Source organism: Saprolegnia parasitica (assembly GCF_000151545.1).
Source record: "Saprolegnia parasitica CBS 223.65 unplaced genomic scaffold supercont2.85, whole genome shotgun sequence".
Classification (NCBI taxonomy): domain Eukaryota; phylum Oomycota; class Saprolegniomycetes; order Saprolegniales; family Saprolegniaceae; genus Saprolegnia; species Saprolegnia parasitica.
The window spans coordinates 132,188-148,989 of NW_012156479.1; the positions used below are offsets into that span (position 1 = coordinate 132,188).

Below are 16,802 nucleotides of genomic sequence, written 5' to 3' on the forward strand. Positions count from 1 at the left end.
TGCAGCGAGCCATCTGGACAAGGAGCAAGTTCTGCTGCTGAGCTATGTAATACTTGAACAGAGAGAAGGACAATGCGATCGCTGGATTAGAATGCCTATTTGAGTCGCCACTTGGACTTGACCTCCTTCTCCATCGCGTTGAACGCTTCCTTTGTATCGGCGCGTTCGCAGTAGGCGTTGGGCGGGAGCACGTGGGCGTAGACTTTGAGGACGTCTTCGTCGTCCTTGGTCGAGCCTGAGACGCTGAGGTCCTGCGCGAGGTGCTGGTTGCTCACGAGGCGATCGCGGACCAACTCGGGGAGCGCTTGGCGGCCGCGGAACTGGCGACGCACCAAGTGCGGGATCAAGTCGGCCTTGATGCTGGCAATGTGCTTCTTCTCCGCCAAGAGGTCGAGCACCCAGTGCGAGAAGATGTACACGTGCGCGTCGTAGAGGTCCGTGTGCATGTTGATGCGCGGGCGGCGCTTGAGGAGCGCGCGGGGCACTTCGAGGTCGTCGTTCTCGTACACCGAGTGGGACACAAACACGACCCGGTTCTCGGCGTCGACCATGCCGATGCAGTCGATCATCTCTTCGTCGCGGCGCGGCTTCTCCTTGCTCGCGGCCTTGCTCTTCGCCGTCGGGACCTCGGCGACCTCTTGCTTGAGCAACATCGTCACGGTCGCATCGTTGATACGGTGCAAGTCGGCCACGTTGTGCAAGACGCAGTCCGTGATGAGGTCGCCCGCGAGCACGATAAAGTCGGACCGGATCTTGTCGGCGACCGCGCGGAGGGCGTCGGCGGTCTCGGTGGCCTCGCCTTCGACGGCGACGACGGTCACCGAGATCTTGCCGTCGTACTGCCCAAGGACGTACGACTGGACTTGGTCGAGCATCTCCTTGGCCGTCACGAGAAGCACGTCCGAGAAGCCCGAGTTCTCAAGCAGCGCGAGCTGGTAATAGATGAGCGGCTTGCCGTTGACGAGCAGGAGCGGCTTGGGCGTCTCCTCCGTGAGCGGGTAGAGGCGGACGCCCGACCCGCCGGCGAGGATCACTGCTTGGTACTCGGCCATGGACACCAATAAAACTTTCTGACGCACGCTAAAGCCTCGTTTAACGCGATTTGCGTTGAAGAGTAAAACCCGCGACGGTAAACGACTTTTCGGTATTTTAACCGTCGGGCATACCAGTATGCGGGGAATCCCAGTATGTATGCGCAAGGACGCCACGCTCAAATTTCGCGAACTCGAACGGTATTACACGCAGTGTGTCGAATGCGTCGTAGAAGCACTACGGACGAGTACGTGAGTATGCGGTGTGGCCCCAAGCCATGGCCGCCTTGGAGCGAGACAATGGTATTGTTTGATTCCCTTGCAGCGGCAACCAACATGGTGAAACCGAAGTCGCATCGAGGCCCTAGGCTTGTTGGAAGAAAGATGCTACAGGGGAGCGTTACGCGTGATGGACGGTGGCGTCAGGCCTCTACAGTACGGTGCGACTCAAGGGATAAAACATGTTTGTTATATTTCCTTGTACGACGGCAAGTTCCACGAGCGAACGCGTAATTCTTGAGCCAAGAGCGGTGATCGGGACGAAGGCTGCCGACGGCATAGCACCGATTCAGTCGAAGAGGATGGGTATCCTGGGCCGCATCGTCGTTGCGTCGTCGTGGGCAAGGGATTATTCTCTTATGATAGAGCGTATACGAACGCAGTGGGACGAGAACGACCTTTAACCTATGTTTAACGTATTTACCCGCTATACGGATTTTGTATCCGGATGATATTTCTGGAATACGACGGAATATTACGGTCCTGCAGCACGCCCGAGGCCATGAGTGGTGCGACGCATTTTATTTTGTCGGATAAAATGTCCTGGTTGTATGCAAACATCAGAAATGGATGAAAAAATTAACTTAATTTTTATTGTCGCGTTGGATAATAATACACCGCAGCTCGCAGGTTGTGACCAGCACGCATGAACGACGGCAACCCGTACGACTACCTGCTCCAGCGGCCGGGCGGGCGTGGCCACCCGATGCAGCCGGCAGCGCCGCCCACGCATCATGCGATGCCCCCGAACCCGATGGCCATGGGCTACTCGTACCCAGACCCAACTTCGGGCATGCTCGACATGTCGATGGCGATGAACCCGATCCCATACAACGCGGGCAGCTACAATCCGATGCCCATGATGGGCCATGGCCACCATCTGCTGCCGGGTGGCAGCCACCACGGCATGGGCCCGCCGTCCATCGACCCGACGTTCCACCCGGCGTACATGCCGCCGTCGCGCCCGGACAATGGTATCAACTCGTACTATATGATGAACGACGGCGGCATGAACTACTCGTCGCCCATGTACCCACCGCCGCCGCAGCGTATGCTCCTATACGAAATCCCTTGGTGCATTGAGCAAACTGTAGAGTCGGTTGAGCTGCCGCGGGCGCCGGTCCAGCGCCCGACGCCGAGCGTGCCAAAGGCGAACACGACACCAAAACCAGGTCCGGCACCGACGAGCACGTACCAGCCGCTAGCGCACGTCGCGATTCCGCCGTCTCGGCCGCTCGAGCCATCGACGGCCATCACGAGCGCACCGTCGTCGAGTACGCACAAGGCCGTGTCCGAGGCGTCGTACGAATCGGGCGAAGAGAACGTCGCCAAGTCGGAGAAGCGCCGGAGCCAAGTGCGCGACGCGTCTCGCCGCCGCCGTGCCAAGCACAAGGTCCATCCTCTCCATCATCTACATCCATCGATCTCGGCTCAATGACCATACATCGCGATAGGAAGAGGAAGCGATGCTCGTCAACCGCATCAAGGAGCTCAAGCAACAAGTGCAGATCATGGAAGGCTCGCATCCGTCAAGCGATGGCGGCGCCCACCCCATGTCGGCCATGTCGGACCACGACCTCGAGCAGGCGTTCAAGGACCAGAAAAAGGTCGTCGAGACGCTCAAGGCCGAGTACAAAGACCTGAAAGCCCGGCTCAAGCACCACGAAGAGTTTGCGCGGTCGCTTCAACAAGGCATCCAAGCGCTCTCGGTACATTTCTTTTGGACGCAACACCATCGACGTCCACACTCCGTAGGGCTCGGGAGGTCCGGCAATGAACACGCTCATGGGCGGGTTCAACAGCATGGTGGCCGAGCTGCCTGCTCAAAGCTTTGACTGGAGCTGGATCCACCGCGGCGACATGGAGTGGGTTCACGAAGTCGTCCGCACGGGGTTCCAAGAACTCAACCACTGGAAGCCGCCAACGTCGGCCAACGGTACCGTCGATTTCCACGACATTTCTGGATTCAATGGGGATTGCAGAGCCCGTGAATGCGTCGGCGATGGGCTGGACGAGTGACTTTTGGGAAGACGGCGATCGGACCATGTGCTTTTCCACGCACAAGTTGATGCGCGACGGCGTCCTTCGGGACTTTGTCGACAAGACATGGGGCATTCTCTCCAACCGCGACAAATCGCGGCGCGTGTACCCCGACTGGAAAGAGCTCGAGGTGCGCGAAGAGGAGCCTTGGATACAGATATGTTCTTGTTGATACGACGATCGCCTAGGTGCTCAAATGGGTCAGCGAAGACATTGCGATCGTCCGCATCTTCGAGTCGGTCGGCCCACGCAACGTGACGTTCTGCGCTGTCGTCTTTCGCATCTTTGTCGACGAGCAGCACTACCTCGTCGGCATGAAGTCGTATGCAATGACGCCGCCCCGTACGTACCTTCCCTCGTGTCAAGTAATCTCATTTCTACATAAACCTAGTGCGCCAGATCACCGCGTCCATGCGTGCACAAGAGGCGTGTGCGTGGAAGTTCTCCGTGTCGCGAACCGAGCCCGGCGTCGACGTCGAGTTTGTCGGCTACCAAGACGTGGACCAAACCGTCAAGAGCAAGGCTGGCATGGAAGCCATGTTTGTCATGCTGCGCTGGGAGAGCGAGGCCGTGACGCAGCCCGTCTTTCGCCCCCCACACAATCGGCTCATCCAGTAGCCTCGATTATTGCCGTTCGAGAACTAGAGCAATCGAGCAAGAGAGCGCGTGCTTGTTTGATTTTTGATGGCGTCGTCTTTGTCAATCAACCAGCGGCCAGCGACGTCGCGGAGCGAGAAGACGGCAGCAGCACACGATGTGTCGTCTCGATGCGGCAGCGCTACGTCTGCAAATGGGACCATGCCTGCGACATTGGGTGCAATGACGTGGCATGACACGAGGCGAGGTGGGCTTGAAACTGCGCAGAGAAATCAAAGAAATCAGAAAGCAGCGCACACTCGTTATGAGCTACATGTAGTGCGCCGACAAGTCGACGCGTCGTCTGCAGACAACCCATTTTATGCCAAGATAGATAGCGCGGCTTGTGCCTTATCCGGATATTGGCATCCGGTTACTGCAGCAACCATGGCGAACTTTTGGTTTGTTGGCGCCCTTCGAACATGCAACACTGCGTGCACAGGGCAGCTGCCTCAAAGCAACCTCCTTGGTCATGGTCAAAAGCCTCGCTCCGCAGCCTCAGCTCTGGCGCGTCGACGTTGGACGTAGCACCAGCGTGTGGCTTGGGCACCGACAGTGGATCAGCACCATCGTCTGCGGCGAGCTCATCGATGGGTAGGACGCAGCGTATCAGTCGTCCATTCTGGACCCTTCGCCCGGTATTTTGGCCGCGTCAGTACGTCAACAGTTCAACATGCCTCAGGAATTCACCCGGTAGGGCCGTCACGCTGTCGACAATACGTCGGTCCTATGCGATAGTCTAGGCTTCAAAACGGCCAAAGTGTCGCCGACTGCGTGCATATCCATACGCCTATCGACGCAAACCCGTTCAAGCTGCTCGACGACGACATGGCTTCGGTCGTCACGAGCATTCGAGCTCTTGTCACCTCGGACCACCCCGGGCTCGACGCCGCCGCCTCGTACACAAATACCCCACACTGCTTAACCAACTTCATTACGTGGCGTAGGTAGTACTGGTTTGAAAGAGGCGGCGGGAAAAAGGTCTGCCCGACGATGTTGCTACTCATGGCCCAGGCTGCCGACGCTGCGACAGAGTCGTCGACCAAGTCGCGCGCTGGCATTGCCGCCTCCCAACAGCGCCTAGCCGAAGTCACGTATGACGAACACGTCGTATGACGCCATATATTGACATTTTTGCTTTAGGGAGATCATCCATGCGATGAGTTTGCTGCACGACGATGTCCTTGACAACGCCGACACCCGTCAAGGCGTCGCATCGGCCACCAAGGTCTTTGGCTCCAAGCTCTCTGTCCTTGTGGGCGATTTTCTGCTTGCGCGGGCCTTGCGTCGTCTCGGACGACTTGGAAACCTCGAGGCATTCGAGCTCATGACAACCGCACTCGAGAACCTCGTACAGGGCGAGGTTCTTCAGATGCGTTACGCGGACACGAGCGATGCGATCTCGCCGTTCAACGACTACCTCCGCAAGAACTACTACAAGACTGCATCGCTCTTGGCCAACAGTGCTCGTCCTCGGCGAGCACTCGCAGGATGTGTGCGACTTTGGTTTTGCTTACGGCCGCCACGTCGGACTTGCCTACCACGTTGGTACTTGCGCAGCATTTTGCCGTCTTATGCATTCTAGCTCATGGACGACGTCTTGGACTACGAGGGCGAACGCACGGGCAAATCGAGGCTCGCAGACCTCAAGGCGGGTCTCGCGACAGCCCCCGTTCTCCCTGGCCCCAGGAAGAGTTCCCGGTCCTCGCGCCGCTCATCGCGCGTCGTTTCAGCCACGCTGGTGACATCGAGCTCGCGGCCACTCTTGTCAAGACCAGCACGGGGCTTGAAAAAAGCAAACACATTGCCATGGTTCAGGCCGAGCTTGCGATTCTCGCCATCCTGCAGTACCCGCCGTCGCCAGCGCGCGACGCACTCATAAAGTTGGCGCAGCTCGTCGTGACGCGCTCGTCGTGACGCACCATCCATTAAAGAAGGCATCCGTGGTAGCTCGTGTGTTGCGTGGGGAAAGCGAGGCCGTGGCGCACCCCGTCTTTTGTCCCCCTCGGCCCTCGGCTCTTGTAGTAGGTAGTATTCCTTCTTGTGTCGCCGTGGGAGAACCGACCAATTTCACAACATATCGGACGCTTCTTACTCGTAACTTTTGTTGGCGTCGATCGATAAATGGCAAAAAACGTCGCACGCGTGTGCCTTCAAGAGGTCCTGGCCGGCGCTCGAGAGCTTTGTCCCACGCAGATGGAGATGGCCAAGGTGGGATAGGTACGCCTGCAGCCTCGGGGCATCGTGGTCGCCAAAATCGTTGCCGCTTAACTCCATGTGCTCGATATGGGCAAACATCGGCACGGTCCTTGCAATCGCGTCCGATGTGTGTCCCGACATGCTCAGGTACAGTGACCGCACCGAGCCTTGACGGCGCAGACACGCCACGAGCTCTTGAAGAAGGGTCGATGTCGGCAGAAACTCGACGCCCGACAGACCCAACCCAGCGTGTGCAGTGGGAGCTTCTCGATGGCCTCTAGCAACACGCTGTATTCATTGGCATGAAGAGGCGCCAACTGCACGCCGACGGGCAGCTCACGGACGTGTTGCAGGGACCCAAGCGCCATGACGGCGGTCTTGATCTCACTCCAATCGCCGTCGACTGTCCAGGCGGTCACAGCAGACAAGGCTGGTTGCGTCATGGTCATAATGGCAGCGCAAGCATGTGCTTGGTGTTGCCGACGTTGTGAGGTACCGCGCCAGCTGCGCACTCTCGAAGAACGGAAGGCTTTGTAGGCGCGGCGACGTGCGCAAGGCGTCGTAGAGCGTTTTGGCCCCGACCGCCGTCACCGAGAGATGGTGCAAGTACAGCGTCGTGATCGGAAAGGTCGCGAACGTTTAGGCAAGCGCTGTGACGGCAGCGCTACGTCGCTGAATCGACTACCACGGACATCTCCACCCTGCGCAGCGTAAGCTTGGTGTGAGCGGGCAAACGATCGAGCGTCGCGCGTCGACAGCGCGTCGATCGGCTCAGCGAGGTACATTTACATGGCGCACAGACGCGGCGCGTTCGCAACATATTTTGCAAATGTGCGAAGCGGTACCATGTCAATTTGCAAGTTGGTCACGCGCGCCAGCAATGACGTCTCGAGGTCGGCAACGCTGCTGTCGTAGTCCCACTAGACGACGTCCGCACCCGGCGACACCAGGGGCAGGTGCTAGTCTGGCTCGTTGGGGTCTATGAGCACGTACGGATGATGTTTGAGCACGCGTGGAAAGAGCGCTTCGTGGCCAACGGACGCCAAAGCCGTGCGTTGGACGTCAAGGATCGGCCACAGCATCCATGGCACGATCACATACCCGCTCCAGCGCCACGAGGAGCGAGCTCTAGCCAGCGCGAGGAAGCGCATGTAGCGCCGAGAAGAAGGCGGTAGTCGTGTCATGGTAGCACATGATCATCTCAATGATTTTTGCTGTGGCAGCGCCTGCCCGAACGACGTCGGCTTGATGCGCTTGATCGTGGTCGAGCAAAGCGAAAACATAAGAAGAGGTCTAGCTAGCTAGATAAGAAGAGCTCTACATAGCACCTCGATTGTTTTACTGCAGACACAAACGTTGCATCACGCCGCTTGCTGTCAAGGCCTACCCTCCTTCCCATCAAACGCCACGTTTACGCGTCCTTTCGCTTCATGTCGAGCGCGCGAGCCATCACACGGCGCTTGGTGCCATTGCGATACGTGCCAGAGTCTTCGCTGCAGAGACTGTCTTCGCTCTTGATGTCGACCCACGACGTCTCCGTGTCGTTGCTTCGCTGCGTATGGTGCGTTTGAGCGCGGTTCGTGAGCCGGTACTGACCCCGCGACCGGTACTCGGCGAGCGTTTGCATCGCCTCTTGGCAATCGCGCAAGTCGTCGAGCAGCATTTTCTCTTGACCAACGGTCGCATCCAAACGCAAGTCGGCGAAAGCTCGTTGAAGCTTCTTACTGAGCGCTGCGAGGCGGGCTTGGCCGAGGTCGAGGCGGCCGTCGTCGGCCTCGCGTTGGGCAGTGTCCATGGCATCGGCCGTCTCCAGTCGGTGCATTTGCCGCGTGACAGTCAGACTCACCGAGGTGTCGGTGACAACGCTGGGGCGATCAATCGCGCTCATGGTCGACATGGTCTCAATGCGGGACGTGAGTACGTTGACGTAGCGCAGACGAAACTCGACCAAGTGCTGCCGACTGGTTTCGGTACTCTCAGAGGTCTCGACGTGCACGAGAAGATCCCGTAGTTCTTCGCTGTACAAGTCGCCGAGCTCAATCACGTAGTGCAGCCCCGGCGCCTGGACACGCTGGGGACGCTTGGTGTTGACCTCGAGGATGCGGACACCGGGGGACGCGGCGAGCACTTCGAGTTGAATGTTTTGAGCCACGACGCTGAGAAGCCCCCCGAGGCAGTCGGCGAACGCGAGCGAGACAGCGTCTGCGTTCTCAACAAAGTAGTAGGCACCACGGCCAAAGTCCGAGATGCACCGCAAGAGCTTGGCGTCGTGGTTGTCACCATAGCCAAAGGTAAAGAGAGACACGGGCGACGACGGCTCTGGTCTACCGGTCGGAGGAGCGTTAGCTTGTTCGGTGGGATGGAGGGCGTCGTTGTAGCAGCTCTCTAGGATACTTAGAAGCGGCAACGACTTTACCACTCCGTAGTTGGCAAGTCCATCCGTCAAGAGGAGCACCGACCGGATAGGGTTGGGCGACCCGCCATCGCTTCGCTCATGGCGTTGAATCTCATCCAAACCAGCGAAGAGACCGCCACTGAGGTTCGTGCAGGTTCCGGCTTGAATGGTGCGGACGCGCTTTTCGAAGAGCGCCTTCCCGTCCTGCGTCATGAGCGTGAGGGGTTGGACGGTCGTCACGTCTCTGTCGTACACCACCAAACTCACGCGGTCCATGGCCGAGAGCTCCCGCGACAGAAACGTCAGCGTCGTCTTGCACAAATCGAGTTTCTTCAGCTCGGCCATGCTCGCCGACTTGTCGAGGACGATGACGAGGTCGATCGGCTGGCGCTCGTTGTCGTCGCACTTGGGGGCCTCGATGTGGCAGTTGACAAACGTCGTCGCATTCTTCTCGCCCGCTGCGATTTGCTTGTGCTCGGTCGCACACGACAGCGAGAGGCTCTTGTGCATAAACATCGACGACGTGGGTGCTCGAGTAAACGCAAATTGGAAACTGACGACTGGGACCAAGTACGATGCGCTCAAGCGTACTGCAACGAGCGGTGGCACGCCCTTACCCTATTGCTCAGCCCCTGCACTACGGCTTATGTCACCCACCTCCATCAGCTCTTTCTTGCACGCTCTCGTTGACTTGATATTTTACGTACTTTCGGCTTGATAGTTTGATTGTTTACACTGCCATCCAATCGATTGGTCGCATCATCGAGCTTGTAAACGTGTCGTCAGTCAATAGGGAAGTATATACTTGCCTCGCAGGGTGCCTCGTCGTCGTTGACCGTTGCGATGGAAGACTGACTGACGAGTCATACCCAAGTTCCCAATGTTGATACCCGGTGAACCTACGCTAGACGCGTGGGCGTTGATGCACCAAAAGCACTTGGCCGTTGGTGCGACGTCGTAATTTTTTGCAAGAGTACGTGCGTGTGACCCAAGGTTTACCTTCTCGAGTGCTTTCTCGGGCCAGAAACTCCTTCCGAACCCCTTCTTTAGCACGGTTCCAATCAACTTGGCGCCGAACGACCCGAAATTATCAACCAGAGCATCGCGACTGTTGCTCATTACAAGGCCTCGGACTGCCCGGACTGGGGCATGCGGGCGTTCAGCCACTGGATAATGGTCTGCTCGACCTCGTCGCGCTTGGACTCGCGCATGAGCATATGGCCAACACCTTCAAAAACAACGAGATCCTTGTCGTCGCTTGGGACATCGCGGACAAACGCGCGGATGCTCTCGGGGCACACGATGCGCTCGTCGGTGCCCATGACGATGAGCAGCGGCGTCCGAAAGTTGGTCTTGAGCTCGTCGAGCTCCTCCATCGCGCGGAGGCACTGCTCGGCCGTCCGCGCGGGCGTCATGCCGTGGTACGACAGCTCGTCTTGGTCAAACTCGAGGAGCGCCGCGGGCTCGCGCGACAACTCTAAAACAAAAGAGTCGTCCATGAGTCTTTCGCGTCGCGTCCAAGCCAGTCGGAGTGTACTCTCACGCTCGACGCCGGGCACGATGCGCCACGTTGGAAAGTAGGTCGAGAGGAGATAGGCAAACACCTTTTGAATCCGGAGGACCCACGTCATGGGCACATTGATCGCCGGCGCGATGAGGACGACAGCATCGAACGCATGGAGCTCGCGAGCAATCGTCAAGGACGAGAAGAGGCCGCCGATGGATGAGCCCATGAGGATGTACTTGTCGACGTGGACCTCGAGCTTGTCGACTTCGGCCTTTGTGAGCGCGATAAACTGGTCAATGTCGTCTAGCAAATGCTGGTAGCGCTCGAGGTAGACCCTCTCTCCCTCGCTCTTGCCATGGCCAATGTAGTCGAACGCGAAGACGGCGTAGCCGGCCTCGGCGAGCCGCTCGAAAAAGTCGAGATAGCCCGACGAGTGGTCGCCGAGACCGTGGAGAAACACGATGACGCCTTGCAGCGTCTCGATCTGCGGCACGAGCGACTGGTAGAAGAGCTCCACGTACCGGTCGTTCGTGAACGTGTCGGTCGTGTGGATTGAGTGCGTCTTCTCGGCGGGCATGGCGGTTCAGATCTGGATGCGACCCGAAAGGGCAAACACCTCTACCATTTGATACACTGCAATCAGGCATAGATTCATTTATTAATATATAGAGGGATCTATTGTAATTGGTTGATTTGGACCAATGGCATCACCGCAATGGTGCAGTCGAGAACGTGGGTGGGATGAAGGCCGCGTCATTGTGAGCGCAGACGGTGTCGACACGAGTTGCAGCTCTCGCTACTAGCACTCTACGGAGCATACTACTAGAGTTGATGTCGTCAAGGTTGCCGAGCTTTTCGAGTGGGCCATTGCAAGGTTGCGATGGGTTGCACCTGGCTACTACATGTACCCCGCCACGAGACATTGTTGATGCAGCTGCCCAGGAGGATGATCCCTTCCAACGTGATCGCCAGTCCACTGTCCGAGCTGACGAGGCACCCATCAGTGCCAGCTAGCAGCGCCAGAAAGCTCACAGCGATAAGCACAGAGTGTGGTTGACTTAGCTGTGATATGCAGGCCCATAGACAGCAATACCCTCCTCACCGAAAGGCTGCGCGGTACTCGGTGCGCATCTTGGTCAACGTTGACGAGAGAAGCTGCACACGGATGCGGTCCTTCTCTTGCAGTCTAAGCACCGATAAGATACTGCCAACGCGATAAATGGTGCCACGTACAGGTCAATCTTCCACTGCTTGCGCGTCTGTGGCGTCGAGAGATCCGCGCTGTTGGACTTGAGGCTCTTGATGAGGTCGCTTGGCACCTCAACATTGGCCAGCATGGTCTTGCGCGCAACGACACTGGGGCGCAGCATGTCGTGCACAGCGACACCAGGAGAAGTACCAGCAGAAAGTGCTGTTGCAACCGGTGGCACACTCGGCTTGTCGCGCGCAATGAGGTCGCCATGCGTCACCGCGAGCTCGTGCAGGCGGCTCAAATTGCTTTCTGGTGCGTAGAACTCGCGCACCTGGTACGGACGACCGAGCACGTGGTCTCTATATGTACAGCCACGGGTCGCGCGGGCGTCGGCGGCGAACCTGGGGGCACCACAGCACGCGTGGTGCGTCGAGGCTTCGAGGCCTGACGAAATCGATGTACTCGCTGGTGGCGGCGGCGGGTGGTGCACACACTCTTTGAATTCCGAGCCTGTAAAGAAGGTGTGGCACTCGACACAGTAAAAGCACTGGAGCGCTCCCCATAGCTTCCAGTAGGTCGTCTTGGGCGACGCAGCGAGCGCCTTGAGCCACGGATCGACCTTCCAATCCCCGCGTGGCTCGTGGCGAGACAGCACTTGGCCGAATGCGCCGATGGTCGGAATTGCGTCGCGGCAGTGCAAGACGCTGATGTGACCGCTATAGTAAATGACGCTGCACGCCGCGCATTGGTCCAGACTCGTCTCGAGCTGCTTGAGATGCCCGAGTAAATGGCCGATGCGCTTGGTGTAGAGCTTGTAGCAGAGCTTTTCTTTTCGCGGCTCGATCATATCGAGCTGTTCGAGGGAGCACTTGAGCGCGATCGCGTCCAAAATGCCTTCCGAGACGCAGAGGAGGTCGCCCGGCATGTCGACGACCGACTCGAGATGGGTGCCAATGAACGACGTGCACTCGTTGACAAGATAGTCCATTTGCAAAAAGTCGGAGGAGATCAGAATCGGCGTCACGTTCTCGACACCGAGCTTGGTGAGTGGCGACGTGCCGACGCCGTTAGCCGCGTGCACGTAGTTGTACAGCCACTCAAAGATGCCGACGTCGCAGTGCACCGAGATGTCAATGTCCTCGTTTGAGCCCGCGTCACTCAGATATGCGCTAAAGTACCGCATATTTTCCAGCAGCAGCGCCTTGTTGCAGGTAAAGTCCCGGTTGACCTTGCGAAATTCGTCGCACACGTGGATGACGATGGTCTCGTCACGCATTTTACGTGGCTTCTTGTCACTTGCCTCGAGAGTCGGCGCCTTCTCATCGACGCTGCCTCGGATCGTGCGCGGTGGAGGTCGCATTGACCCTTTGCGCTGCATGTTGGCCTGTCGCCTCGACAAAAGCGTATCTTTCAATCGACCAATCATGTCGCACCGTGCCTCAAACTCGACTTTTATGGAATATTTTTCAAATGGAAAACAGGAAAAGGTGTCTTATGCATTGTTACTCGACAGATCGTAGCTAGATTGAGGTGCAGGCCCGCGCGCCGACAGCGGGGGCAGCTTGAGGCGGCTCGGCGATACCTCGGAGCGCCGCATGGCGTGTGGCGCAGTCGCAATACGGCGTAGCTCAGGGCGTTGGAGCCCTGGAGGCAGATGAATGTCGCCGACCGACCGCGTTGAGAGCAAGTGAGCGGGCGACCGCGGCGATGCCAGTGGCGAGTTGGTGAGATCATTGGGCGCAGGACCACGCCGCGGTTGCCTACATTGAGAATTGAGGTTGGGGCTAGGTCACGAAAAGTTGCGTGTACGGAGATGCATGTTTGGTAGCGCTGCAGAGAAGCTAGACAGAACGGCAATATTGACCAAATTGGTGTCATGCGATGGCGCTACCTCAGCATCGCGCCCCTCGTCTTGGTTGGTATCCCGCGCAGTCGGTGTAAGTGGTTCGAGCTTGACAAGTTTCTACACGTTGACTGAGTCGGAAGACGAAGGCTGCATGCACGCAACCTTGGCCCGGTGACGCATCGAAGGCGACGGGACGACGTCGGGTGCTTGTAAAATCGAGAGGACTTTGAATTTGGGCATCGGGGCGTCGTCTTCTTCGGGCGTCTACGTGCATGCAATTTATTGCACTTGGCCAAACATTCGCGCCGCGTACGGAGAGCTTGAGAGCCGGTGTTGCCGGCTTCTCGGAGACGGCCAATTTGGGCTTGGATTTCTACAGGTGGTGCGTTGGCTCGCCTTGATACATAAAGGTGCAGTGCGCACCGTGGTGGACACCGTCTTGAGCGGGGAGTTACTGAGGGGGCGTGACGTGGCATCCGCTCTGATCTTCTTGCGCTCCCGTCGCACACTCTTCAAGAAAGGCGACAGCAGCAACTGTTTGGCGTCTGGCCGCTTACTGGGGTCACGCTGGAAGCACGCGTGAAGGAAGGCAATTGCCTACGAAGTATTTAGCACGGAGATTCGGACGAGGAGGCGTCGACGTATGTACCTCGGCCGGCAAGTCGTTGGGGACCTTTGGAATCGAGTCACTCGAGACGATCTTGTACATGGCAGTGAGCGGGTTGCTGAACTCGTGCCACGGCGTCTGGCCCGTGAGCATCTCGAGCACGGTGCAGCCAAGGCTCCAAATATCGGCCTTGATCCAACTAGATTTACCATGAGGATCGAGTGAGCGACACAACATGAGCGATCGACGGTGTGTAATTTACCCTTCGCTCGTTTGTTGTTCCTTGATGACTTCTGGAGCCTACACCAGCCGCATTCGCTCACACCATTCGCCAATGATATCAGGAGTACCATCCAGTGGGGCGTTCCCTTGAGCCCCCCGACGACCGAGACGCTTCCAATTTCCTTGAGGGCGCCAAAGTCGGCCAACTTGAGCTGCGATTGGTCCAAATTCAACAGCACGTTGGCGCTCTTGATGTCCCTTGACGAGAATGACGAGCCTTAACACACGCGATCGATGGCAACGCGTACCGGTGCGCGATGCGGTGGTCGTGAAGAAACTGCAGTGCGCGCAGGAGCTGCCACGTATAGCGCTGCGTTCGCTCGAGCGTGAGAGCACCACCGACCGCGCGTATGTACGCGCTAAGCGAGCCGCCCGGCATGTACTCCATTGAGATCTCCAACGTGTGGCGGCGCTTCTTCTGCTTGACCCCGTCGTAGTGCACAATGTGCTTGTGTGTGAGCCCGTGCATGATGGTGGCTTCGCGCATGAGTGCGTCCTACACACCATTTCCGTTTGGTATCGTTAAAGCAGACGCCGCATCTACGATTTCATCGGCCGAGAGATCCTTCGTGCTCAGCTCTTTGAGCGCCACGACGCGCGTGGACGGTGGCATCTCCGTGCACTTGTACACGATGCCATGCGCGCTACGCCACGATATGAGGTCGTCGGTAGCCCAATTGATGGGACGTGCGGAGTACCCTTGGCCGATTTTTTCCTTCTTGAGCCACTTCTTCTTCTTCGCCGCAGTCTCGGTCATGGGGCCCGCCGCCAAATCGACAACTGCATTTGTATGCTATCATTAGACGATCCGTGGCGTGGGATTAGCCAAGCCTTTTCGATCGCTTGACGTGGACCCAAGCTAGGCAGCGATCATACACGACAGACCGTCATATTGAGGGTTGCGATTCCAGCGACGAATGGCGAGCCAAGCGTGCAGGGTGCTTGCAAAAACGAGTTTGGCCTTGTGCGAAAACGAGTTTGTTCTAGCTGTGAAAAAGGTCCCCTGTTTGAGTACAGGTACAAACAAAGAAGCGCGTTGGTGTATCAAGGACGTTAGTGGTGGCGACGACGATATCTACTGCAACTTGCGTGTGACTTCGGCGAGTGCTTATAAGCCTTGCACAAAAGACGCAGACGAGCGTTCATGAGACAATGACCTGAGGCAACTCGCCTTTTGAACTCAACTCTCGTTTTGCAAGAAACGTTTCGTGACTGCTCGGCGTATGGCGGCAGCGGGCACCATCTAGCCGTCCGTCTCGTTCTACCCTTCTACTGTACATGGGGTGTGTCACTAGTCAGCCGCACCCTGCCTCCATTGCCGTGACCCACGATCCTGACCCCGCCCCCCGCAGCCTCGAAGAAGAGCGAGTTATCGATAGCCGCGTCATGTCCCAGCCCCAGCTTTCGACCACGAACGCCCGTGCGACCACGGACCTCGTCAAGAAGGTGACCACCGACGTCCACGACTTTGATCTGGACGGTCACGTTGCACAACCCGCTGCATCGCTCAAAGACCCGACGCGCGACCGAATCCAGCCAAATGTGTTTGCTCTTGCTGAGCTCCCAGCACAGAGTCTACCAAGCAGCAAGAGTCCTTTGCCGCAGCTAAAACTTCCTAACGCAGCCCTCACAAACCAGCCCGCGCTCGAGTACGCTTTCTCTCGACCACCGACACCCAAAACGATCCAGCCCAGTACCAATTGCGACATCCGGAAGGCGTCATTTCGGGGACGCGGGAGCTTTCGAGGACGGGGCGGGCGTGTGCCACCGCCGGGCCGCCCCCCCGCCACAGTCAACACGACTCCGACGCCATTTCTGGCGGCCGCCGACTCTGGTTTTGACGACGATATGATTCAAGTCGTCGACACAAGCGGGTCCGAGAGCGACAACGGCAGTAGTTTTGCCGATGTCGAGCCAGCGGAAGCCCACGACTGGCTTGCCTCGAGCCACTCGTTTCTTGGTGCAGCATCCATCGTCGGTAGTGACGACTCGGACAACGACGATGACGACGAGGGCGTCAACGATTGGCTCCAAAGCGGGCCACGCCCCGATCTCCCTATCAAAGACAAGCATCATGCAAGCATCCAGGAGACGCCCGACATCCCGGTGCAATCCAAAGCTCGCACGGAGAGTGTCGAGATGAAGGCTGGAGGCACCAATGAGCCTCTGCCTCTCGTAGCGGGTACTTTATCGTACAGAGTGGAATACTATATTGAGAGCACACGTAGGCGCTGGTATCCGTGACACGACCGTCGTCAAAAAGAAGAAAGCCCAGCTACCAACCCACAATTTGCCGCACCCGACGCCCATCTCGGGCGACTGGCTCAACTCGCGCACGATGATCAACAACTACATCATCTTGGAGAGCCTCGGTGTCGGGAGCTACGCCGAGGTCAAGCTCTGCAAGGAAAAGGCGTCCGGGCAGCTCTTTGCCATGAAGTTTATTGATCGTGACATTATGCACAAACACGGCAAGCTCAATCGGCAACCCGACGCGCTCAACGACATCAAGCGCGAGATTGCCATCATGAAGAAGCTGAATCATCCGAACGTGCTGCGGCTCTTTGAGGTCATGGACGACCCGCACGTCAACAAGCTCTTCCTCGTCCTCGAGTTCATGCAGCTCGGCGACTTGTTGAGTTTTCAAAAAAAGACCAAGCCGTCCTCGACAAGTGACACGATTTGCGCACCAATGCTCGACCCAGAGCTGCACGGCGTCGCCCTCCAAGTGCTCCACGGCCTCGCGTACCTCCACGACCAGAACATCGTTCACGGCGATCTCAAGCCT

The 16,802-nt window shown here is 57.9% G+C and overlaps 8 protein-coding genes across 8 annotated transcripts; 3 read left to right on the forward strand and 5 right to left on the reverse strand.

Annotated features, from left to right (window-relative positions):
• Positions 1-65: 65 nt before the first annotated feature.
• Positions 66-1,067, reverse strand: SPRG_12689 (hypothetical protein). Its single transcript, XM_012351739.1, has one exon. It carries the CDS (start codon positions 1,050-1,052, stop codon positions 96-98), a length of 957 nt encoding a protein of 318 aa, XP_012207129.1. The 5' UTR covers positions 1,053-1,067; the 3' UTR covers positions 66-95.
• Positions 1,068-1,947: 880 nt separating this feature from the next.
• On the forward strand, positions 1,948-4,027 carry SPRG_12690 (hypothetical protein). The gene is made up of 7 exons (XM_012351740.1): positions 1,948-2,359; positions 2,405-2,703; positions 2,765-3,019; positions 3,066-3,246; positions 3,293-3,480; positions 3,539-3,692; positions 3,742-4,027. Exons 1-7 carry the CDS (start codon positions 1,957-1,959, stop codon positions 3,966-3,968), a joined length of 1,707 nt encoding a protein of 568 aa, XP_012207130.1. The 5' UTR covers positions 1,948-1,956; the 3' UTR covers positions 3,969-4,027.
• A 632-nt stretch (positions 4,028-4,659) lies between these two features.
• Positions 4,660-5,903, forward strand: SPRG_12691 (hypothetical protein; the record flags this gene model as incomplete). The annotated part of the gene is made up of 5 exons (XM_012351741.1): positions 4,660-4,679; positions 4,730-4,885; positions 4,952-5,080; positions 5,130-5,530; positions 5,572-5,903. The coding sequence occupies 5 exons, from the start codon at positions 4,660-4,662 to the stop codon at positions 5,901-5,903; spliced, it is 1,038 nt and encodes a 345-aa protein (XP_012207131.1).
• A 1,693-nt stretch (positions 5,904-7,596) lies between these two features.
• SPRG_12692 (hypothetical protein) lies at positions 7,597-9,096 on the reverse strand (the record flags this gene model as incomplete). Its single annotated transcript, XM_012351742.1, has 1 exon — positions 7,597-9,096. The coding sequence occupies one exon, from the start codon at positions 9,094-9,096 to the stop codon at positions 7,597-7,599; it is 1,500 nt and encodes a 499-aa protein (XP_012207132.1).
• Positions 9,097-9,674: 578 nt separating this feature from the next.
• On the reverse strand, positions 9,675-10,705 carry SPRG_12693 (hypothetical protein). Its single transcript, XM_012351743.1, has 2 exons — positions 10,118-10,705; positions 9,675-10,057 (listed from the first exon to the last, which is right to left on the reverse strand). The coding sequence occupies exons 1-2, from the start codon at positions 10,662-10,664 to the stop codon at positions 9,699-9,701; spliced, it is 906 nt and encodes a 301-aa protein (XP_012207133.1). The 5' UTR covers positions 10,665-10,705; the 3' UTR covers positions 9,675-9,698.
• Positions 10,706-11,185: 480 nt separating this feature from the next.
• On the reverse strand, positions 11,186-12,657 carry SPRG_12694 (hypothetical protein; the record flags this gene model as incomplete). The annotated part of the gene is made up of 2 exons (XM_012351744.1): positions 11,186-11,273; positions 11,321-12,657. The coding sequence occupies 2 exons, from the start codon at positions 12,655-12,657 to the stop codon at positions 11,186-11,188; spliced, it is 1,425 nt and encodes a 474-aa protein (XP_012207134.1).
• Positions 12,658-12,760: 103 nt separating this feature from the next.
• SPRG_12695 (STE/STE11 protein kinase) lies at positions 12,761-14,785 on the reverse strand. Its single transcript, XM_012351745.1, has 12 exons — positions 14,713-14,785; positions 14,559-14,658; positions 14,263-14,510; positions 14,083-14,212; positions 13,995-14,032; positions 13,775-13,931; positions 13,549-13,722; positions 13,439-13,498; positions 13,288-13,389; positions 13,171-13,242; positions 13,089-13,120; positions 12,761-13,039 (listed from the first exon to the last, which is right to left on the reverse strand). The coding sequence occupies exons 1-12, from the start codon at positions 14,769-14,771 to the stop codon at positions 12,772-12,774; spliced, it is 1,440 nt and encodes a 479-aa protein (XP_012207135.1). The 5' UTR covers positions 14,772-14,785; the 3' UTR covers positions 12,761-12,771.
• Positions 14,786-15,400: 615 nt separating this feature from the next.
• SPRG_12696 (hypothetical protein) lies at positions 15,401-16,781 on the forward strand (the record flags this gene model as incomplete). The annotated part of the gene is made up of 2 exons (XM_012351746.1): positions 15,401-16,196; positions 16,243-16,781. Coding segments are annotated over 2 exons (1,335 nt in total), but the record flags the coding sequence as incomplete, so codon positions are not given.
• Positions 16,782-16,802: the final 21 nt, after the last annotated feature.

Bases quoted from the DNA above. Each gene is read 5' to 3' on its own strand.
- SPRG_12689 (XM_012351739.1), bottom strand. From the start codon at position 1,052: ATGGCCGAGTACCAAGCAGTGATCCTCGCCGGCGGGTCGGGCGTCCGC.
- SPRG_12690 (XM_012351740.1), top strand. From the start codon at position 1,957: ATGAACGACGGCAACCCGTACGACTACCTGCTCCAGCGGCCGGGCGGG. The intron at 2,704-2,764 runs GTCCATCCTCTC...ACATCGCGATAG, and splicing joins GCCGCCGTGCCAAGCACAAG to GAAGAGGAAGCGATGCTCGT. The intron at 3,247-3,292 runs GTACCGTCGATT...TGGGGATTGCAG, and splicing joins GCCGCCAACGTCGGCCAACG to AGCCCGTGAATGCGTCGGCG.
- SPRG_12693 (XM_012351743.1), bottom strand. From the start codon at position 10,664: ATGCCCGCCGAGAAGACGCACTCAATCCACACGACCGACACGTTCACG. The intron at 10,058-10,117 runs GTACACTCCGAC...CTTTTGTTTTAG, and splicing joins GCCCGGCGTCGAGCGTGAGA to AGTTGTCGCGCGAGCCCGCG.
- SPRG_12695 (XM_012351745.1), bottom strand. From the start codon at position 14,771: ATGACCGAGACTGCGGCGAAGAAGAAGAAGTGGCTCAAGAAGGAAAAA. The intron at 13,932-13,994 runs GTAAATTACACA...TGGTAAATCTAG, and splicing joins GAACAACAAACGAGCGAAGG to TTGGATCAAGGCCGATATTT. The intron at 13,243-13,287 runs GTTGCGTGCATG...GTCAACGTGTAG, and splicing joins CGATGCGTCACCGGGCCAAG to AAACTTGTCAAGCTCGAACC.